The sequence below is a fragment of the Rhineura floridana genome, chromosome 4 (genome assembly GCF_030035675.1).
Source record: "Rhineura floridana isolate rRhiFlo1 chromosome 4, rRhiFlo1.hap2, whole genome shotgun sequence".
NCBI classification, from domain to species: Eukaryota; Metazoa; Chordata; class Lepidosauria; order Squamata; family Rhineuridae; genus Rhineura; species Rhineura floridana.
The window spans coordinates 86,513,950-86,537,488 of NC_084483.1; the positions used below are offsets into that span (position 1 = coordinate 86,513,950).

General features: G+C 38.6%; 1 protein-coding gene across 5 annotated transcripts in view; it reads right to left on the minus strand.

The window, feature by feature from the left end:
• The window catches only part of METTL24 (methyltransferase like 24), a 141,209-nt gene that overhangs the window by 67,319 nt on the left and 50,351 nt on the right, over positions 1–23,539 (minus strand). For 4 of the 5 annotated variants that reach the window (XM_061623602.1, XM_061623603.1, XM_061623606.1 and 1 more), the window contains exons 2-3: positions 15,592–15,690; positions 6,427–6,566 (exon numbers count right to left, since the gene is read on the minus strand). In XM_061623602.1, coding sequence (XP_061479586.1) covers positions 6,427–6,566; positions 15,592–15,690 — 239 coding nt within the window. The remainder of the gene's footprint in view (positions 1–6,426; positions 6,567–15,591; positions 15,691–23,539) is intronic. The other variant, XM_061623604.1, reaches the window with a different exon arrangement.

Genomic DNA, 23,539 nt, shown 5'->3' on the forward strand with positions numbered 1-23,539 from the left:
AGGGAGTGGTCCCTGACTGCCTAAAAGAGGCGGTAGTGAGACCACTCCTGAAGAAATCCTCTTTGGACCCAGATAACCTGAACAACTATAGACCTGTGGCGAATGTTCCGTTCTTGGGCAAGGTACTGGAACGGGTGGTTGCCGGCCAGCTCCAGGGGCTCTTGGATTACACTGATTATCTTGATCCATTTCAATCCGGTTTTAGGCCCGGTTTTTGGCACCGAAACAGCCTTGGTCGCCCTGTACAATGACCTTTGTCGGGAGAGGGACAGGGGGAGTGTGACTCTGTTGATTCTCCTTGATCTCTCAGCTGCTTTTGATACCATCGACCATGGTATCCTTCTGGGAAGACTCACGGAGTTGGGAGTTGGGGGTACTGCTTGGCAGTGGCTCCGCTCCTACTTGGTGGGTCGCCACCAGAAGGTAGTGCTTGGGGAACATTGCTCGATACCCTGGACTCTCCATTGTGGAGTCCCACAGGGATCGGTACTGTCCCCCATGCTTTTCAACATCTACATGAAGCCGCTGGGTGCGGTCATCAGGAGTTTTGGGCTGCGTTGTCATCAGTACGCTGATCACACAGCTCTATTTCTCCTTTTCATCCTCCTCAGGTGAGGCTGTTAACGTGCTAAACCGTTGCCTGACCGCGATAATGGACTGGATGGGAGCTAACAGACTGAAGCTCAATCCAGACAAGACTGAGACGTTGTTGGTGAGTGCCTTCTCTGCTCAGATGGTGGATGTTCATCCTGTTCTTGATGGGGTTACACTCCCCTTGAAGGAACAGGTTCGTAGCTTGGGAGTTCTTTTCGATCCTTCCCTGTCTCTTGAGGCCCAGGTGGCCTCGGTGGCACGGAATGCTTTTTACCATCTTCGATTGGTAGCCCAGCTACGTCCCTATCTGGACAGTGACGACCTCGCTTCAGTTGTTCATGCTCTGGTAACTTCTAGATTGGACTACTGCAATGCGCTCTACGTGGGGCTGCCCTTGAAGACTGTTCGGAAACTACAGCTAGTCCAGAATGCAGCGGCCAGATTGTTGACGCGGACCAGAAGGTCCGCTCATATAACACCTGTTCTGGCCCTTCTGCACTGGCTTCCTATTTGTTTCCGGGCTAGATTCAAAGTGCTGGTTTTGACCTATAAAGCCCTACACGGCATGGGACCACAATACCTGGTGGAACGCCTCTCCCAATATGAACCTACCCGTACACTACGCTCAACATCTAAGGCCCTCCTCCGAGTACCATCCCATCGAGAGGCTCGGAGGGTGATGACTAGAACCAGGGCCTTTTCAGTAGTGGCCCCCAAACTGTGGAACAGTCTCCCTGATGAGGTGCGCCTGGCGCTGACGCTACTATCTTTTCGGCGCCAGGTGAAAACCTTTTTATACTCCCAGGCATTTTAAAGTGTATTTTAAACAGCATTTCCGTATTTTGGATGTTGTTTGGTTCATTATTGTTTTTTTTTTGTTATTATTATTTATTGTATTTATTGTATTTATATATTGTGCTTGTTTTTATCTTTTTGTACACCGCCCAGAGAACCTTCGGGCTTAGGGCGGTATATAAATTAAACTAAATAAATAAATAAATAAAATAAACACTGATAGCCTTATCCTTCATGAATCTGTCTTAGCCTCTTTTAAAGCCATCCAAGTTGGTAGCCATCAGTACAACTTGTGGGAGCAAATTCCATAGTTTAACCATATGCTATATGAATATGTTCTTTCTTTTGTTTCTCCTGAATCTTCCAACATTCAGCTTCATTGGATGACCCTGAGTTCTAGTATTATGAGAGGATGAAAAACTTATATCACTTTCTTCACACGATGCACAATCTTATACATCTCTATCATGTCTCACCTTACTCACATCTCTATCATGTCTCACTTTTCTAAGCCAGAAAGCTCAAAATGTTGTAACCTTTCCTCACAACTGAGTTGCTTCAGCCCCTTGAACATTTTCAAACTCTTCAATATTCTTTTTGAAGTAAGGTGACCAGAACTGTACACCGTATTCCAAGTGTGGTCACACCTTAAATTTTTATAATGGCATTATGATATTGGCAGTTTTTACTTTCAATTTCTTTCCTAATGATCCCTAACATGGAATTAACTTTTTTTCCCACAACTGTCACACACTGGATTGATATCTTCAAACAATTCACTATGACCCCAAGGTCTTGTTTCTGGTCAGTCATTGCCAGTTCAGACCCCATTAGCTCCTATGAGATTTTTTGCCTTAACATGCATGACTTTACAGTTGCTTACATTTAATTGTATTTAACATTTCACTGCCCACTCACTAGTTTGGAGATATCCTTTTGGACCTCTTCACAATCCTTTTTGTTTTAACCACCTGAACAATTTGGTATCATCAGCAAACTTGGCCACTTCACTGCTCAGCCCTAACTCTGGATCATTTATAAAACGTTTAAAAGTACATGTCCTAATACTGTTCCTTGAGGAACTCCCCTTTCTGTATTCCTCCACTGGGAAAACTGTCCATTTATTCCTATTCACTGCTTCCTGTTCCTTAACTAGTTAGTGATCCATAAGAGTATCTCTCCTGTTATTCCATGTCTGCTAAGCTTACTCAGGAGTCTTTGATGATCAACAACTTTTTGAAAGTCTTAAGTGCACACTGTTAACTTGATCACCTCTATCTTTATATGCTTGTTGATCCTCTCAAAGAATTCTAAAAAGTTAGTGAGGCAGGACTTTACCCTTGCAGAAGTTATGCTAATTCTGTTTCAGCAACACTTACTCTTCATTTTCTACAAAGTTCTACAAAGTGTAGAAAATTAACAATGCTATCCACCAGTTTTCCCACAACAAAACTAACCAGGAGAGCAGCTGGACTAGACAGACCAGCAGGGTTTGTTTTATGTTCTTTTAAGCTTGCTGGGACTTCCTCAATCATGGTAGTCTCAAAAAAGAATGACACATTTTAGGATTTTGTTGCAGTCTTATGTATGCAAAATTGGAAGGTTCATACTCTACTGTCTGTCTGAGCAGTAGCAAGCATGAGCCAGAACACAATTCCATAGAGGATTTTCAAAAGACTTTTGGTTTTTCAAAAATTGGAGATGGGGTCAAAACATGGAGGCTTCTTGTTGAATAATGCACATTCACCAATTTGTAGTTGGGTAGGTGTAAATACCACTGAATACACATTTGCAAGATTTTTTTATTTTTAAATGTAGGCTGTGAGGTTTCACCTGTTATGTCTTGGTATATGCTACAAATAAGGTGATAGATATGTACTGAGACTGTAATACAGTAAGTAGAGTGAGTGAGTGAAATGTTGAAGTGTGCTGGTTGCTGATTGGCTGAGTGAATGGGAATGGTGTGTTTTATTAGTGAGTGCAAATGGTTTTGACAGTTGAACAGTTTTAAATAGAGTAGGGGCAGGAATTGGTTTGGTTTTGGGGAAATCAATTGAGAAGGGAAAGAGAGGTTTGAGTGGGAGAGGGTTGGTAGACTGGGTAGGTTAGGCAGGTTTTAGAGTATAATTCTCTGAGGAAGAATGATTGAGTAACATATAAGAAGTACTTTAAGTACTTTGAAACCATAAGCTTTTGAACAAAACAACGCACTAAACGTGTTTATATATTTCATTAACATCTGTTCTGTGAATAAATTCTACTTGGTTGTACACACACCTGGTTCTTGGCCAAGCTATAAAAAGATACTAAACAAATAAAAGATTAAATTATCTTTGGTGGCAGCAGAAACCAAAAGAGAAAAACATTATATAGGATATAGGAGGTCAGCCAATAGCTGGGTTCTTTTTGAGAGTATAAAGTAACCACAGAGGGGTGAGGGTTTCCTATATGCCTAAGCGATTATAGCAAGGGCGGGGGGGGGATAGGTCAGAGTCCCTTTTGCCACATTGTGATGTGAATGATAAAGCATGTCTCTATCTGCTCAAGGCAGAGTGATAGCAAGGGGGACATGACATAGGCTACTTCTGCCTACATTCTTCCCATTAATCTTGCAGTGATTTTAAAATATATATCTATATCATAGAAGGAGGTAGACAAGATTGCTAACATAAAATAGTTTAACAGATTGTGTCAAGAGCAAGCTATTCAGTTCAGTTCAGTTCTTTATTATACAATCAAAGATCCGGAGTGTGAAACTTGACATAATTAAAATCATACACAATTTACAGAGTTTAATACAGTTTGCTTTCTAAAATCCAAGGGAGGAACCTGTTTTTTTTGTTTTGTTTTACGGATAGACTGGGCTATATAAAAGAATTTTGCAACTTGTTCAGTAATAACCTTTTCTTTATCTGCTAGAAGATATTGTGTTAGCCACCCTGGGGGTTTGTCGGTAAAGGTTGTAATTAGTGGGTGAATAATTTTTGCCCTTGCGTCATGATAAAACTCGCATACAAAAAGGACATGTTCAATAGTTTCGACCTCATTTAACTTACAAATACATAGACGATTTTGAAGAGGGATACCATGGAAGCGACCTGATAAGAGTGAAGAAGGTAGGCAATTAAATCTTACTCTAGAAAACAAAAATCTGTAACTTGTGTGAGTTAACTCTTCTAAGTATTGTGCTGGGAATGGAAAACGAAAATTTAAACCAAAATGCGAAGGCGAGCAGGATGTGTGTGCCTTTGAAAGTAGATGTTGACAGTCCAAATCCTTTATTCGTTGACTTATAGTATAATTGGCTATCGGTAAGTCCCAGGAAGCCAAAAGGTCCAAGGACAGCCCTAGAAGGTTTAGTTTTTCGTTAAAGGTCTTGGACCAGGACAAAAGATTCACAAAAGGATCTTTCCAAATTTGATGGAGATATCCAAGAGAGGGTCCTGAATAGACCATCTTGACCCAGAATCTAAAGGCTATCAGCCAGGCTGTACATTCAATTGAGGCAATTCCTGCCTCAAGTAGAAGACCCTCTGAAGAAACACAATTTGGGAGGCCAAATATAGTTCGTAAGAATCTTGATGCCACTAGTTCAACTTTACTATTAAAGTTTGTTACCCATATCGGTATGCTGTAAAGAAGTTGTGAGAGTATTTTAGCTTTAAAACTTTTTAAAGCAGCGGGAATGTAACGTCCACCTCTAGTATGGAAAAACCTGGAGGTGGCTTTTGAGGTGTTTTGTGCAACAAGAAATGCAGACCGCATGTGGGGCATCCAAGATAGGGAGGAACAAAATGTTACACCAAGATACTTAAATTGTTTGACCTGTTCATATAGATGGCCTTTTACTTTCCAACGTTTTTTTGATTGTTTTCGGGAGAAAACCAGTATCTTGGACTTTGTGTAATTAATGTTAAGAAAATTTCTTTCACAATACGTCGTAAAGATACTAAGTAAACGTTTAAGTCCGATTTCTGAAAAGGATAGCAGCACCGTGTCATCTGCATATAGCAGCAGAGGACATCTCTCTTCTGCAATTTTGGGAGAATGTAGATTTTCAGCACAACATTTACTACTCAGATCGTTAAGAAAAAAATTAAATAAGACAGGGGCCAATACACATCCTTGGCGCACTCCAATATTTGCTAAAATAGATCTGGTCATACTGCCATCAAGCTCATATCACACCCGAAATGAGGTACTTTGGTAAAGTCGAATGATTACAAATAAAAGACGCTTATCAATCGATGACTTATTCAGTTTAGCCCACAAAAGATCACGTGGTACTGAGTCAAACGCTGTCTTTAGGTCCATGAAGGCAACATAGAGGCTTCTATTAGTACCATTTGTGTACATTTCTGCCAGGTACCTTAATACCAGGCAGTGGTTGTTGGTAGATTTGTTTTTTCTAAAACCTGCTTGTTCTTGTCCTAATATTTCCTCTTCCTCCAACCAACGTTGTAGCTTAGCATTAAGAAGGCTCGCATAGACTTTGCCTACAACTGATAAGAGACTAATGGGCCTATAATTTGCGGGGTCGCTTCTGTCACCTTTTTTATAAATTGGTATGACTACCGCCTCTAACCACAAGTTGCTGAATTGGAAGATCTCCCAGCAAGAACCTAGCCATACGTGAAGATCAACATCCAAGGCCCTCCTCTGCAAACCACCTCCAAGAGAGGTTTGGAGGGTGGCAACAAAGCAGAGGGCCTTTTTGGTTATGGCTCCCCATTTATGGAATGCTCTGCCCACTGAGACCAACCTAGCACTGACATTGCTATCTTTTCAGTGCTAGGTTAAAATTTTCATCTGCTCCCAGGGATTTGGTGGTATGTGATGGGCTGTTTTATTAGTATTTGCACCTGTTGTTTTTGTTTTTTTAATAGGCTGGTATGATTTCAGTAGCATATGGATGACTGCTGTTTTATTGCTTTGTTTTAAATTTTGCACATCTTATATTTTTGTAAATTGCACTAAGTCTGTCTGAGCATATAAGATGATGATGATAAAATTTTCCCCCTCAAAGGGGAGACTTACCCCAGCGAATATAGACGGCACTGCTTGCTTTTGATCTGATGAACTAAACTGAATTGGTCATCCAGGCATATTGACCAAGGCCTCCTTGGGTTATCAGGGTTTCCTGGCAGATCATTCATGCTGATACGATTACATGAAACCTGTTAATATAATAAATGTTGATTTCACTCTGTGTTAAAATCTTTCTAAACATCTCACATTTGGTTTGAGCAGGGAGAAGGGAGGATGAGGCAATATCTTACAGAAAATGGTTTAGCTGTTATGTGACTAACCAGCTGGGATGGGGGGGAAGGCTGCCAGGTTTAACTTACTGTTTGCTTATCTCTTGTTTGTTTGCTTTGCTACAGAGAGGATGTGCTGGATTGAAAGAAGTCAGACAGTGGGAACAGCACTGCAGCTATAAAAGGCAAATAATTGAATTCCAAGGAATATTATGTGCCAGATGCATTTCACTATAAACAGTTCTCTACACTGCAGAAGACAATTTATTTTTTCCTTCAAGTCTTGGATTTGACTCTGCATGTAATATTATTTAAAGAATAATAATCTCTTGTCTCACTTTTAACTCCAGGCTATTCAGACTATAGTTTGAGATTCATCTCTGTTTTGGATCTAGCCTTACCACTAGAGCACCAATTGGCCGTTCACCAGTTGAGGTTGGTGTGCCAGCTTCAACCCCTTTTGGATGAAGACATCCTGGCCACAGTGATCCATGCTATGGTAGCTTCCAGGTTAGAGTACTGTACTGTGTTTTGTATGGGGCTTCCTTTGAAGACTCTCCAGAAAGTACAGTTAGCCCAAACACAGCAAAATAGCTACACTGGCTGCCAGTCCATTCCAGGAACAATTCAAAATGTGGATGCTTACTTCAAAAGTCCTACCCAGCTTGGGACTGGAAGAGCAAACCAAAGCATATTGCCACCTGAATGCTGCCCGGATGCCCCTCCCTCCCTCCTCCTCCATTCAACTTTCCCTCATGTTGCAGTGATGTTGCTCCTTGCTGATGTTCCTCCTCTTCCACCCCTCCAGTCCTAATAGTGCAGCATTGGGGCTAACCGGATGAGGTGGACTTGGAGAGAGCACTGCCAGCCACTTCGATGCAGCTGCAAATACTGGAAAAAACCTTTAAATAGTTTTGGCCACAGCAGTTAAGCAATGATAGTACTCCTAGGCAGCAATTGATTATTGCTACTCCACAGCTTGCAGGTACACCCAGGCCCCGGCTTTTTCTCTTGAGCAGGAGTGGGTGGGCAGCCAATTGCAGGGAGGCACATGGACGGGTGGGCTTGAAGGTGGACAATGGCAGTGGGGGGATGGACTAGCAGTGGGCAGGCCTGTGGACAGCAATGGCAACAGCAGGGGCAATCAAGCTGCTGCTTGAGCCAAGATGCTCACCTTGGCTGGAAGAGCCAGCCTTGGGACTGGGGTTCCTTGTTGCCTCTACTTCAGCCTGCCCATATATTTAGGTCTTCTTTAGAGAATCTCCTCTAAGATGAAGCCATTTAACAATGTGTGTGTGTGTGTGTGTGTGTGTGTGTGTGTGTGTGTGTGTGTGTGTGTGTGTGTGTGTGTGTGTGTGTGAGAGAGAGAGAGAGAGAGAGAGAGAGAGAGAGAGAGAGAGAGAGAGAGAGAGTCTTCTCAGTAGTAACCCCTCAGCAAGGAATACTCTCCGGGGGGGAGCATTGCCTAGCGCCTACTTTGTAATTTTTTGGTGCCAGAGGAACCCCTTTTTATTTCCCTAGGCCTCTTAGCAAATTCAGTTGCTGCAAAAAATGTTTTCTGCTGTTATTTTAATAAGCTGTTTATCTCTTATTAGTTTTGACATTGTTGCAATTTCACTGATTGCATTTGTTTTTATGTGCAGTAAAGACACCCTGTAAAATCATTTTGAAGGACAGGCAATACATTTTTAAAATAATAAGATTTTCTTAAATGGATACAGTCCTACAGGCATGCAAAGCAACAATCAGACTCATATAAAGCCATTGATAACATTTTTCTCTCTCTCCCAACCCCCTCCCCCGTGGGATTTAAATTCCAGCTCATTCAAATACCCATATGCTTAAATCCATTCATTCTTTTTCAGTGGATGAGCTTAAATAAATCCCACTGGAAAAAATAAGAATTAAGCATGTGTTCACCTCTTTGCTAAACATATTTTATACCAAGGAAGAATACACTGTAATAATCCTGTTTAGAATTCACAACAGGATTATTTGCTACAGAAGAAGCCAAATTGCAACAATTGGTTGAAATATTCTACAAGATTCCACAAAACAAGGTTGCTCATATTCTGTGGTCCAGAGAGTCTAAGCACTGTACCATAATATTCCAAATTCTGCAGCAAGAAAGACAAATTCTGCAATCTGAATAATTTGTGTGTATATAAACATATTTTGATTTCCCACCATAGTGTTTTCATTTATTTTATTTATTTCAATATACTTATCTCCTGCCTTTCTACCATTTTCTATCATTTATATATTTCTGTTCAAAGTGGCTATGCTGTTCCTGACAGTCACTTGAGAGAAACAGGAACTTATTCAGAGAGCAGAAGTCTCACACTCGAATAAGTAAAAGCCCTGCTTGGCCTCTTCTGGCTGGGTGTGAGATTTCACAGGCCAGTGTGGGAGGCAGACCAGAGCTTGGAAAAGTTACTTTTTTGAACTACAACTCCCATCAGCCCCAGCCAGTTTTTTACAGAAGTTTCAAAGATTGAAGGCTCCCCTTTTGCCTCTTTTTAATACAATACAAAAACCCGCAAAACCTGCTTACCAAACAGGATTTGTAGGGTTTTCCATTTTATTAAATTCTGCAAATTCATTTGATCATTGACTGGAATCAAAAATGGGATAGCAAGGCTTCTCTCAGACACTCTCAACTCTCTGAAAGGCTAATGACCATCTTTGAATTTATTATTATTATTATTATTATTATTATTATTATTATTATTATTATTATTTGTAGGGTTGCCATATTCCAGTCCCACAAATCCAGGCATGCTAATTTGCATATTATGCAAATTATTTGTTACTTATGCAAATTAAGCATATTAATGGTTGCATTGTCCACTTGTTTTGTTTTTGTGCGTAAAAATTACCAACAAAAACTGAAGGAGGATGTGAGGAATCTTTTTTTAAAAAAAACATTTTCAGCCTTAAATAACCTAGATTCTAGTTTCCAACACTATGGATAATTTATTTATTTATTTATTTAAGAGGATTTATATTCTGCCTTTTCACTGTTAAAAACAAAGCTCAAGGCAGCTTACAAACATAATAAAAACAATAAAAATAAACAATATAAAAACATAATAAAAACACAAAATAGAAACAAACATAACACAAGCCAGTGCAGGTATAAAAATCCAGCATAACATGAAAAGCCAGCAAAACATCTATTAAAACCGCTACAACTTGCAATGTAGATAGAAATCAAGATTTCAATATTATCAGTTCAGTCAATCATCTTACCTAAAGAGAGTAGTGTCTGAGCATGTGAGAAATGTCTTTAGTACACTGATTCTTACATACCAGATCAGGGAGAGGGAAACACAGCCTTCTATCATAAAGGCTGGAACTTGATGGAGACTCGAGTGCTGGCATCTCTTTTTTAAATAAATAAATCCAGTGAATTCTAGAGACCTGGCAAGCTGTGCTAGCATTAGACAGGGCAGCTGTTCCAATCCTATTGGTTTTAAGGGGGGGAAGGTTGCAGCCCCCTGCATTGAATAGATAGATAGGTAGATAGATAGATTCTGTCTGTGTGTATGTATATGTGTGTTTATATACATATACACACACACACCCATCCCTGGGGAGGAAATAAAGTAGAGTGATCTTTAGCGGGGAGATGCCTGCCAGTCATTTTGAAGAAGGATATTATTAAAAATACTTTTTAGCCTTTTCTGAATTATTGAACAGGCTAATAGGCTAGTTTATACACACCCACACACAGCCTTCTCAATCCTTCATCCAGACAAGCAAGAGGCAGTGTCAGAGCAGGGACACACTCCAGCCAGGCAAAAACACTCAAGGAGGATGAAAAGCAGGGCAGGTGGGGGAGACCTGGGGAGAGGAGGTGTGGCCTGGGGAGAGTTCCAAGAGCCAGACAGAGAGACCTGGATTTGGCCCCTGACCCTGAGGTTCCTCATCTCTGGAGTAATGTCTTCACACATTATGCCAGTACTCATTTCCCTCTTCCTCGTGTCTTCTCTCAAATGCAGAACACAATATCTATTGTGAGGGTTATCTAGAACTCCTACTAGTCACAGACGTTTACAACTTATAAGCCACCTGCGAGGATTTCTGACCTTTTAAGATAGTGGTCTACTCTCAGAGAGTTAAGATTTCAAAAGTATTCTCCATGAACTTAATAGTCAATGGCACAGGTTAGATGCTGGGATCTTGGGGCCCAAGACTATAAAGCTTTTTGAGGTGAGAACAATCTCTTCAAATAGTCAGTGCCTTAGAACACCAATCTCATCCAGTACTACGCATTACAAATCAGAATGAATGTATTACTATGAAGAAAATGCTCTTTGTATCAAAATGCAAGTCCGAAGCTCCTGAGGTCTCACTTTATTCATTTGGACCACAGGAAGCTGCCTTATAACAAATCAGACCATTGGTCCATCTAAAGTATTACCCACACTAATGGGCAGTGCCTCTCCAAGTTTTCAGACACAGGGGACATTTCCAACCCTACCTAGAGATGTTGGGGATTGAATCAGGGACCTTCTGCAGGCAAAGCTCTACCACTGAACACCTGAGATATTTTTATTTGATATACTACCTTCCCATGGCACCTTACAACGTAAAAAACAATTAAAAGCCATATAAAATATCAAACAATACATGAATAAAAATAGTAGCCGTTAGAGATGTGCTGGAATTCAGCCCAATTTGGATTTGGTACCAAATTTCCCATTAATTTGCTTATTCTCTATTGTCCCAGACTGGAGTTTTATATAGCAATTTTCCATGGCTATTTTCGTAAATGGATTTTTTTAAAAAATCTGCCTCTAAAATATCAACATTAATATCAAGCATCTTTAGCAATATTTCCTTTTATTTATCAGCATTTCCTTTCCAAATATTAATATTTTGGGGGAGGGAAAAAATCAGTCGATGTGGCACTGGCCAATGGATCCCATCCCTAGTAGCAGTAAATCATTTCACTTCTTGTACTCCATTCCATTAGCTAGCCATCCCAGTAAAAAATAGAGGTCTCTACCTATTGTGCACCCTTATAAAATCAGTCATGAATGAAAACATTTTAAGACTGGCTGTCCAAACCATGAAATGAAATGAAATGACACATCTTCTAACATTCAGTAGGTAGGAATCCCGCAGCATGTGGCAGGAGAGAAATGAGGACCCCTCTTACTTCTCAGTTTAATTTATGCCTGCCTGGGGGAGCAGGGGCATTCATTCCCACAACTTAAACTCCTGATTGCTATGTCAGCAACTATAAATCCTCTACAAATTGATGCCCTTGTAGGTTTTGACCCAACTACTGAAGCCTGGCAGAATCTGCCACCCTTCATTACTTTCTTTAGGGGGAAAGGGCTACTTCAAGTCTCTCTAGTCAAAAGCTATGAAGCCTTCAGACCACACAAAATTTGTTTCATTGCTCTCCTTTCAAATGCAGCAATTTGATTTTCAAATGTAGGATGTGTTGTTTTTTAACCAAGAGCTACTTTTTCAATGTTTTTTTCTCACGTGCATGGAGAATAATCTCAGTGTTGGAAAACGCCTGTACCTTTCAGATTAGGATTGGGGGAACAACGCCTCTTTCTAATTCAGGTGTGTGCCTCAAGTAGCCAACATTTATGGTTCTCAGTCCCCAGAGTGGCAATGGCAATTGTATCACCATTGATATATCATGGTGTACATGCATTTCCTAACGGGAAGGTTTTCCTACATAGCCATAAGAAGCAGAAAACATACGGTTGTATTCAGCTAACTCCTCAGGGCCGTTGCCTGGGTGGCCAGGTCAGGAGGATCCCTGCGGCCCAGAGGGGCCCCTGAAGCACCCCTCGTTAGCATGGGAGAGTAGCGCTCCCCTGCCACGATCCACAGCAGATCGCAAGGAAGGAGCTTCCAGGCTGCCCACCCATTCGCTCGCTCCACCTACCTCTTTCCTGCTACTGCACGCACTGCACGTGCAGGGCTACCATTAACTAAGATGGCAGGGGAGGCTTCTTTAAGGGGCTAATGCCCCTCCCCTACCGCCATCTTGGTTGATGGCAGGCATGTATGCGCATGTAGCATACTGCACGTGCATGCCATCAACCAAGATTAAGGCGGGGGCATCAGTCCCTTATAGAAGCTTCTGCTGCCATCTTGGTTATTATTATTATTGTTGTTGTTGTTGTTGATGATGATGATGATGTATGTATTTATGTATTTATTTATACTCTGCCTTTCGGCCCAAGGCCCTCAAGGCAGCTTACAGAAGACACAAATATCAAAATACAATATAAGAATGCATCAATAAAACAATAAAAAATTACAATAAAGCAATACGATTTACAAAACACAATTAACAAGAGTTAAAAAACAACAACCATCACAATCTACATTTCCAACTTAACACTTGCAGCGCTAAAATTGGCCCCAAGGTACCATCTAAAAGCACATAAGTCCATTACCTAGCTGTAACTAAGCAGGTCTGGATATGTCAGGCAGGCCTAGATGGATATCTGCAAAGAATCCTCATGTACGCTGCCTTGAGTCCCATGATGGAAGGAGGCTTGGTGCCTATGGTAGGCCCTTCCCGGTAGCTAACTCGCTCCTTGAAGCGGCTCAGGAAGGCAAAAGTTAGATTAGTCCTAAAGAACATGCAGGCAAGGCTCCTGAAGAAACAGACCTGATCCTGTTGCTGTCACCTCCTCCTCCTTCATCGAGCTGGTGCAGCCGCCACCAGCCCGCCTGCGTGCTTAAGGCCGAGACAAGGCCGCTGCGGGACTGGCATGAGGAAGGGGTGTGCTGCGAGGGGAAGTCTCGGCGGGCCTGCTGGTGTTGGCAGTGCTACTGGTGGCACTGGTGGCGGGGCTCTTGCTGCCGCTAAAAGCGCTCCTGCTGGGCCCTGGCTGCCGCTACCGGCTCCGCTCCTGCTGCGCGCTCTCCCTCACTCTCCCTCACTCTGACAGCCCTGCATGCGCAGCGTGCGCTGCTGCAGAAGGCAGGAGAAAGGTAGGTGGAACAGGCAGGAGCCGCATGCCCAGGGCAGGCTGGTACCCAAGGGCCCAGTCATGCCTAGCGCCGGCCCTGTAAGTCCTATTCAGAGTAAACCCATTGACATTAATAAACCTGTTACTTATGACTTTTAACTTCAATGGGTTTACTCTGAGTAGATCTAGCACTGAATATCGCCTATAAGGGGCAGGAAACATACAAGGTATTTAATACCTCAACACCCTCTACTCCCCAAAAACAGGACAAAGATAGCATGAATCAGTATGATATCATCACCTCCGTCACTTCAGGCATGGCAGACCTTGACTACAGTAAGGATCCTGCAGCTTAGAACTACAGCACAGGGCAGTTAGTTACATAAATATGTTTTTATGGTGTTTTAGAGTGTTTTTAGTGCTTTTGTTTGCCACCCTGGGCTCCTACTGGGAGGAAGGGCGGGATATAAATCTAATAAATAAATAAAGGCATAAAAGCAATGCCCAGTCAAATCGCAGAAAAGAGTGAGGGCACAGTTCAGCATATATTACATGTATGTTGCAGCTTCAGACATTTTTCACCATAAAGTATACACCATAAAGTGCACACCAGTTTGTAAGCATTCATTATATATATATATATTTAAAAAACAATAATAATTCTGATTTGACAGGTTGATTGGCACATGCCTAGGACAAAGTCCTTGCCTTCATGAGAGCATTTAATAAGGAATTGTTTTTTTAAGGGAATGAACTTCAGTTATACAAACATCCATCTTCCAAAATTAGTTTTTATTCCCAGAGACAAAATAATAATATTAAAGAAAGAAGTTAGTAAAATGGCTTAAGACTACCATCAGATGCAGATGCTAATGTGTGCTTCCTATTTGTGGTCCCACAAATCATTTGGGTGACTAAGCTGCAATCCTATACTTGGAAATTAGTCACACTGAACTCCGCAAGATTTACTTCTAGTGCAAGGTTTACATTGTTTTTGACTTTTTCATAAGACATGCTCAACTAGCTTCTTACATGGTGATTCTGCTCTAGTCACAAAAATGATTTCCATGAACATTTCCGTTAAAGAAAACTGTAAAGTTATAAAAGCCACACCTGGTATTCTCTTTTCTATAGGAATATGAGACTAATATTGATAACTGCTGCTAGGATTGTGGAAAAGAACCTTCCCATTTTGCCCCCATTTGGACTCATGCACAGATTGCAATGTAGCTCTGCAGATTATGCCACATTATCATTGAACAAAACCACACATAGGTCCATAATTACTTACAAAGTGATCCAAGGGGGTGCCTCTTTCTTCCTTTTAAAGCTTTAAGCTGTTTAGAGCAGCTCTGTGCCATTAAACAAAAAACCTTTTAAAATCCGCCCAGGAAGTGACTGTGTGTCATAACGTGCAGTCCCTTCCTTGGGAATTGATGAGAAAAGATGGCTGCCTCCAAGTACAGGGGGCAGCCATCTTTTTCTTCATCCAGTTGGATGTTACCCACAGATCTCTTGAAAACCAATGGACTGGAACCAGTGGAGAAGGTACAGTGTTGTACTTAGGCTGGGGAAGATTCAAGCTGCAATCCAATACACACTTACCTAGGAGTAAGCCCCATTGAACCCAATGGAACTTACTTCTGAGTAGACATATATAGGATTGCCACCTCAGCCATGAAACTCACTGGGTGAACTTGGTCCAGTCACTAGTTTCTCAGCTTAACTTACTTCACAGTGAAGTCACCACCTGCAGGTCCATAGAGGGAAAGGTGGAATAGAAATATAATTAATAAATTAATCACATAAAAAATACCCAGAAGTGTTTCAGTAAAGTATACATTTCTTTATGAAGCAGTACCTGTTAAATGGTAAAATCACAAAATTAATGGCCATACGTTACCCATTAGGTATGATTCTGCAACATTTTTCTGAGAACAAAACTACAGACTGTGATTTCCTAAATGAGTGTCAAGATTAAAACCAACCTGGGCAGTGCTGATGTATTTTAAGAGCCTAAAGGCTTCATTACTCAGGGATGGTGTAGGACTTGCCCAGGGTTGCAAGTTTATGTGCCAGCGTATCATCTGGAATACCAAGGAGGAAAAAAAGAAAAACATTAACACACACAAGAATAAAGATGTTTTCAACAAAAGATGTTTCTAGAACAGGATGCACTGAATTTCACAATTTTCTGAAAACAGCAATCAAGCAGTAACAAGCAAACATCACACCTGAAATATCTTTTTTAACATTTTACCTCTTTATAAAATAATATGAAACATAATTACATCCATATAGTATATGATGTGTTATGAGGGGGATAGATATGTTTATTTGTAAAAACAGAAAAAGATGATTTTTTACTATTTTATTTTGCTATAAAAATGTAAAGCATGTGTTTTACCATAAATATAGACAATATAACTTACTATAAACTCACAAATCTCTAATCATTTATCAAAAATACATCAACCTATACATTTACCAAGTAGAGAAGAATTAAAAGTGGAGGGGGGATAAAAACTCTTGTTTTCTTTCAGCATCCAGTTCATGAAATACTATAGATGTTACCTAATATACCTCACAGGATTGTTGTGAAGATAAAATGGGAAGGGAGAGAGCAGGGAATACCACATTTAGCTTCTTGGACGGAAGGCAGAAATTAAAACTCTAAATTTTCAAAGTTTATAAAATTATTATTATTTTTTTTTAATAATTTTTATTCAAATTTTTCAAAAAACAAACAAAACAAAGTCAAAAAACATAACAATACAACAACAAAAAATAAAAATAAAATAGTTGACTTCCGATTTGTCGCAGATCAGCTATAAGTATATAATATACATCAAACCTGTCCCTTAATGTATACATACAGAGTCCCTTTTCTCCATAGGCTGTCTTAATTAATCGTCAAATCCCAGTATCATCATTTTATTTTGATCTTTCAACAAAAAGTCTAAGAGAGGCTTCCATTCCTTAAGAAATGTATCTGTCGATTTTTCTCTAAGTAGACATGTCAATTTATCCATTTCTACTAAGTCCATTAATTTCAATAGCCAGTCTTCCGTTGTTGGTGTTGATTCCATTTTCCACTTTTGTGCATATAATAATCTTGCTGCCGTAATCATATATAATATTATTCTTCCATATTTCTTTTCTATTTGTTTATCCATAAAACCCAATAAAAAAAATTCTGGTTTTGACTGAATATTTATCTTTAGAATTTTTTGCATCTTCCTACCTATCTGTGCCCAAAATGATTTTGCCTTTTTACACAGCCACCACATATGATAAAATGATCCTTCTTGTTGTTTACATTTCCAACAAACATTAGAAACATTACTATACGTTTTTGACAACTTTTCTGGAGTCATGTACCAACGGTACATCATTTTATAAAAATTTTCTTTAAGATTATAGCATAATGTAAATTTCAAACCTTTTTTCCACATATTTTCCCATTGATCCATTTGTATGTTATAACCAAAATTTTTTGCCCACTTTACCATACACTCTTTTACTTGTTCTTCCTCCATATCCATTTTCAGTAAGAGTTTATACATTTTCGCAATTATATTTTCATCATTTGTACACAATCCTATTTCAAAATCAGATTTACTTATTTCAAACCCATACATTTTCTTGTCCATTTTATATCTTTCTAACAATTGTAAATAGGCAAACCATTGAAAACTATATCCTTCCTTTGTCAGTTGTTCTCTCTCTTTCATTATATATTCTCCATGTACATTTTCTAATAGTTCTTGATATGTTAACCATTTCTCTTTTCCAGCCATTTCTCTTCTGTAAAACGCTTCTTGACTTGAGACACATAATGGTATTTTCGAATAAAACCTTGGTTTATATCTATTCCATATTTTCAACAGAGGACGTCTTATAAAATGATTATTAAAGTCTACATTTACTTTTACTTTGTCATACCATAGATATCCATGCCATCCCCACTTCAAATTATGGCCCTCCAAATCCAATAGTCTTTTATTCCTCAATAAGATCCATTCCTTTATCCAGACTAGAGAGCAGGCAGCAAAATAAAGTCTCAGATTTGGTAATCCCAGTCCTCCTCTTTCTTTGGCATCTTGTAGTAGTTTAAATTTAACTCTTGGTTTTTTTCCTTGCCATACAAATTTAGAGATATCTTTTTGCCATTGTTTAAAAGGTAAATCAGAGGATATTACAGGTATTGTTTGAAACAGAAACATCATTCTCGGTAATACATTCATTTTTATCACAGATATTCTACCCATTAATGACAATTGTAGTTTATCCCATCTTAGCAAATCTTTCTTAATCTCTGTCCATAATTTTTCATAATTATTATGAAACAACTTTGAATTTTTATTTGTCATAATGATACCTAAATATTTCAACTTTTTCTCTATTGTAAAATCTGTCTTGTCCATTAACTCTTTCTGTTCCCTTAAAGTTAAATTTTTCACCAACATCTTTGTTTTTTGATTGTTGATCTTAAATCCTGCTAACGGTCCAAATTCTTTTAATTTGTCCATCAATACATTAATTCCTTCCAAAGGGTTTTCTAGTACAATTATCAAATCATCAGCAAATGCTCTCAATTTATATTCTTCTTTTTTTATCTTTAATCCCGAAATTCTTTTATCTTGCCTTATATCTCTAAGCAGCACTTCTAAGACCAGAATAAATAAAAGGGGAGATAAAGGACATCCCTGTCTTGTACCCTTTTGTATTTCACATGAATCCGTTAAATCTCCGTTAACAATTATCTGAGCCTTCTGAGATGTATAAATCGATCTAATCCATCACTTCCCGGAAGTGAGTGCTCAGCTGGTGACTGTCTCTGAGAGATCTCTGCCTCAGAGGAAGCTTTTTTCAGGTTAAAAGCCAGCCAAGAGGAAACTTTGACTGGCTTAAATGTTCTCCAAGGTATAGGAGAACCGATCAGATTTTCCACAAGACTTCGTTGAGCTGTCGGCGGCTGGAATTGATCAGGAAATCCCTGAGATAAGAAGGCATGCCGATCGGCTGAAGACGGAGTCAGGACTTCCATGCAAGCTGTACTGGAAAAAAGCGAAGCGTTTTTTTTTCTTCTTAAAAAAACGTCCTTAACCAGCGAGCCTACTTCTGTCTAAATCTTATCATTTGGCTTAAATTACTACAATAAAAGGGATTTGTTTACGAATCAGCAACTGAGAAACCTGGGTGAGTCATACTTTTTCTCTTTTAAATATAATTAAGGAAGAAAGAAAATGTAAACAACTTATATACTTCTTTTACGACAAAAAGCTGGCCTGAATTTGGAGTTTTAAAGTTTAAAAATGGATGAGAGGTAATTATTATTTGATGGAAATATATTTTGGACTATTTTTCTCCTTGGACTATTTCTTTTTGGACGAATCTGCTGCTCGTATATGTTACTAATCGTTTGGTGTTGGGAACCAGAATTGTTTTGCATTCTTGGACGTAGATAAGAACTGTGCTGTGCTGGCTGGACTACAATAACAGGCCTGGAATATTAACTCTTTTGTTGGTGGAGGAAAAAAAAAAGAAATAGACTGTCTCTAGGTTTTGGAACAGTGGTTAATATCAGAAATTAAAGGCTTCTCTTGAAAATGACAACTAAAAAAGCAACTAAGGCCCAGGAGCGAAGAGGTTCTATTGACCCACAGGAAGGGGCTATACCCCCAGATATGTTTCAAAAAATAATGGAAGGGATTAATGATATAAAACAGGAAATGAAAACTGAATTGATGGATATAAAAGACTATATTAAAACACAAGTGGATGAGATTAAAGGGACAATTGGGCAAATAAAGGAGGATGCAAAAATACTAAAGAAAAGGTACAAATCTCGGAGAATAGAACAGATATATTAAATCTGGAATTAGAAAAAAACTTGGACTATATGGCTGTGACTGAAATGAGAAATAAAGAACATTGTTTGAGATTCCGTGCAATCCCTGAGGAAACAGGTGAAGACATCAGAGATAAAATTGTTAATGCTTTAGTAAAATTTCTGGATTTGAATGAAGATCGGATGGAATTTGAAATAGACAAAGTGTATAGAATTAATTCCAGATATGCAACAATGAAAAAAATTCCAAGAGATGTGCTTGTTCACTTTATAAAGAAGACGACCAGAGATATGGTATTACAGCAACACTTTAAAAATACCTTTAAAATTGATGGTAAGGAAATACTGGTGATGAAAGAAATTCCTATTAGACTTTTACGTAAGAGAAAAGAATATGCTTTCCTTACAGAAAAACTTAAGCAACGCAAAATTCAATTTAGATGGGATGTTCCAGAAGGAGTGATCTTTACATTCAGACAACAGAAATATAGATTGAATACTGTTCAAAAAGTAAGGGACTTCTTGAGAAAAGCTTCAAAAGATATGGATGAAGATAAACTCAAAGATATGGACATAATTCCTGGGGAACAAAGTCAACAAGGATATGCAGAGGAAGGGAAGGAAGATGATGGATTAAAAGGAGCATCAGGCACATTTTAAAATACACGCTTAAAGATGGATTACAAATATCTAACTTGGAATATAAATGGAGCCAACACGGCGCAGAAGAGAAAGAAAGTGTTTCATTATTTGAAAAAATTAAAATTGGATATAATTTGTTTACAAGAAACTCATATTAAGAAGAAAGATTCCAAATATTTGATTTGTAAAAATTTGGGTGAAGAATTTATTTCGGCTGGACCAAAAAAAAAAAATGGAGTTGTTCTCTACATTAACCCACAATTGCTTCCTAAATTGGTATTACTGGATGATAGTGGTAGATTTGTGGGGGCTGAAATTACTTTACAGGGTACAAACATTTTGATAGTGGGTATTTATGCCCCCAATGAAGATAAAACAAGGTTTTCCACAGGACTTATGGAAAAATTGTCAGAGTTTTCATATGATCATTGGTGTGTCATGGGTGATTGGAATGGGGTAATCTCACCAAAAATTGATAGGCTTTCTGAAAAAAATATCAAAGAGACACAGGGAAAATTACCGAAGATTTGCTTTGAACTGATGGAACATTTAGAATTGGTGGATACCTGGAGATATATAAATGATAACGCAAAGGAATTTACTTATTTTTCAGAAAGACACAAAACATTCTCGAGGATTGATATGATTTGGATGTCTAAAATTTTAGCGAAGGATATTTTTAAAATGGATATATTACCAAAAACTTTTTCGGACCACAATCCTGTGATATTAACTCTAAAAAAAAAAAATCTTGGATTTAAATGGAGACTAAATGAATCTTTATTACAGAATGACAAAGTAGTACAAGAATGTAAGAAGAAATTAAAAGAGTTTTTTGAACATAATTTACATAAAGGAACAAGTGAAAATATCGTTTGGGATACAAGTAAGGCATTTATGAGGGGATATTTTATTAAATGTAACTCTGAATTAAAAAAAAAGAAACAACAGAAAATGCAATTAATTTTGGAAGAAATAAAACAAAAAGAGGAAGAATTGAAAAAGAATCCAACTAAAGTTTCTATTGTAAATCAAATTAAAATGTTACAGAAGCAAGTATCAATGCTGACAGTTAGAGAAATTGAAAGAAAACTAAATTTTGCTAAACAAAGGACTTTTGAATTTGCAAATAAACCTGGGAAATGGTTAGCATATAAATTAAGAAAAGAACGTCAAAAAATATTATTTTAAAGATACAAGAAGGAGATGAGACGTTGACAGATAATGTAAAAATCAAAAAGATTTTTCATCAATATTATTCAACATTGTACAAGTGTCAGGAAATTCCATCTGAAAAAATAGAAGAGTATATATCTAAACAGAATTTGCCTAAAATTACAGACTTTCAGAGACAAGCTATTAATGGCCCTATTACGTCAAGAGAGATATCTGAAGCTATAAACAAAATTAAATTAGGAAAGGCGCCAGGACCAGATGGGTTATCTGCAATGTATTATAAATGTTTGGAGGAAGAACTCTTGCTACCTTTACAGTCTACAATGAATTTTATTCTGCAAGAGGGAAAGATACCGGATAGTTGGAAAAATGCTAATATAACATTAATACCTAAAGAGGAGCAAGATTTAACTAAAACAAAAAATTATCGACCAATATCTCTATTGAATAATGACTATAAAATTTTTACAATGATCTTGGCAGAAAGATTGAAAATAATATTGCAACAATTTATTCAGGAAGATCAATCAGGGTTTTTACCTAAAAGACAATTACGTGACAACGTCAGGAATGTCTTGAATGTGTTGGAATATTTAGAACAACGAAATGATAAACAAGCAGCTTTGATTTTTTTAGACGCTGAAAAAGCATTTGATAATTTGAATTGGAAATTTATGTTTCAGGTTTTGGAGCAAATGGATTTTGGAGACAATTTTACAAAGTTTATAAAATTAGAATGAATATAAAAGCAGCTCTGCCTTAAATATGCATATGAATCACATTCTGCCATTGTAATCAGATACTGGGGACGGCAGTGTCATATGATTAGATTTCTGAAAGGCTCAGTTCCACACAGGAGGCAACATTGCAGAGAGAGTTCCAGAATGAGACAAGGTCTCAGCTGGACCAACAGCAGGCCTGTAGTCATCTGGGGTTGTGGGGGATCACAGACCTATTACTTTTTTGGGAGCAGGGTCCCAGTCAGCTCCCTATGTATGAGCCAATCAAAGTGAAAGGAGGTAGGTCAGCCACTGAGAAGACTCTTCTCAGTAGCTAACACACAGGCTCCCCTTTCATGCTGATTGGCTCCTAGGGATGTCTGTTGTAGTGGAGTGTGGACTTGCGAGACAACGGAGAGCAAGGGAGATGAGGGGAAATGGAGAAGAGGTGTGACTGTGATGGAGTGTGGCATGACTATCATGAAGGGATCCTGCACTTCTGAATTTGCCACTGCACTACTGGACAACAGGCTTGAAGGGTTTACAGACTGAACTTGGTAGGCCAAGTATTTTGATATTATTACATTTGTGCCCATGACCTTATTCCAAACAGTGTTGTAAATTAATACATAATTTTTTTATTATAGGGAAGAGCTGTTTAGTTTTGAACAGCTATTGTGAAGAGTCCCCATTACCTCTAGTATACCATAGCAGTAAATATAAACAGAACTTCAAAACAGACAATAATCAATTTTTCACAGAGTTACTACAGTTTGGAGGAGGCTTGGCTCCTCAGTTATGCTGAGGTGGAAGGAAGAATTCAAAAATAGCAGAAGTCTTTTGGGAGTTCTTTGGATAAGTAGTGAACTCCTTTTGGCATCTTCATAAGATTGTTTGACTCTTTATTTTTCACTTGTTGCCACTTAATAGGCATTAAGTAAGTTCTATGAGGCATCTTACCCTTATAAATGGTGTAAGATTTTGTATTAATCATTAAATGTTTCCCTTTTTCCATTGAGTTTCTCGTTTTTAGTTTTAGGTTTGCCTGAATACAGAGCTATAGGCATAGCCTTTTCAAAATATAATCCAATTCAATTAATAAAAAACCTTTCAGTTTAATATGTTGTATTAAGGGCTCTGGAACATGTTCCTGAAGCTCAGAAATGCCAGGAAATTGCAATTGTTAAAGGATCTTAACAGATGCATTGTTTAGGCATTCACAGTAACCTGTGCTGTGGTTAGTTCGAGCTTCACCACTGCCTTGGAGATGGATGGCTCTCAGTGGCAAAGGGGTAGACCTAAGTCCCAGATTTGTCCATTTACTGGAATAGATGTATGGAGCCTATGCAAGTGAAACAATCATGTAACTGATGCGACCAGTCCACATTTTAAATAAATAAGTACCCAACTGCTCTTAACACAACATGTTAAACTAAAGGTTTTTGTTAAGTGAATCATATTTTCTGGGCTCTTATCACCTTGTATGAGAAAGCCAGTGTGGCATAGTGGTTAGAGTGTTGGACTACAACCTGGGAGACCAGGGTT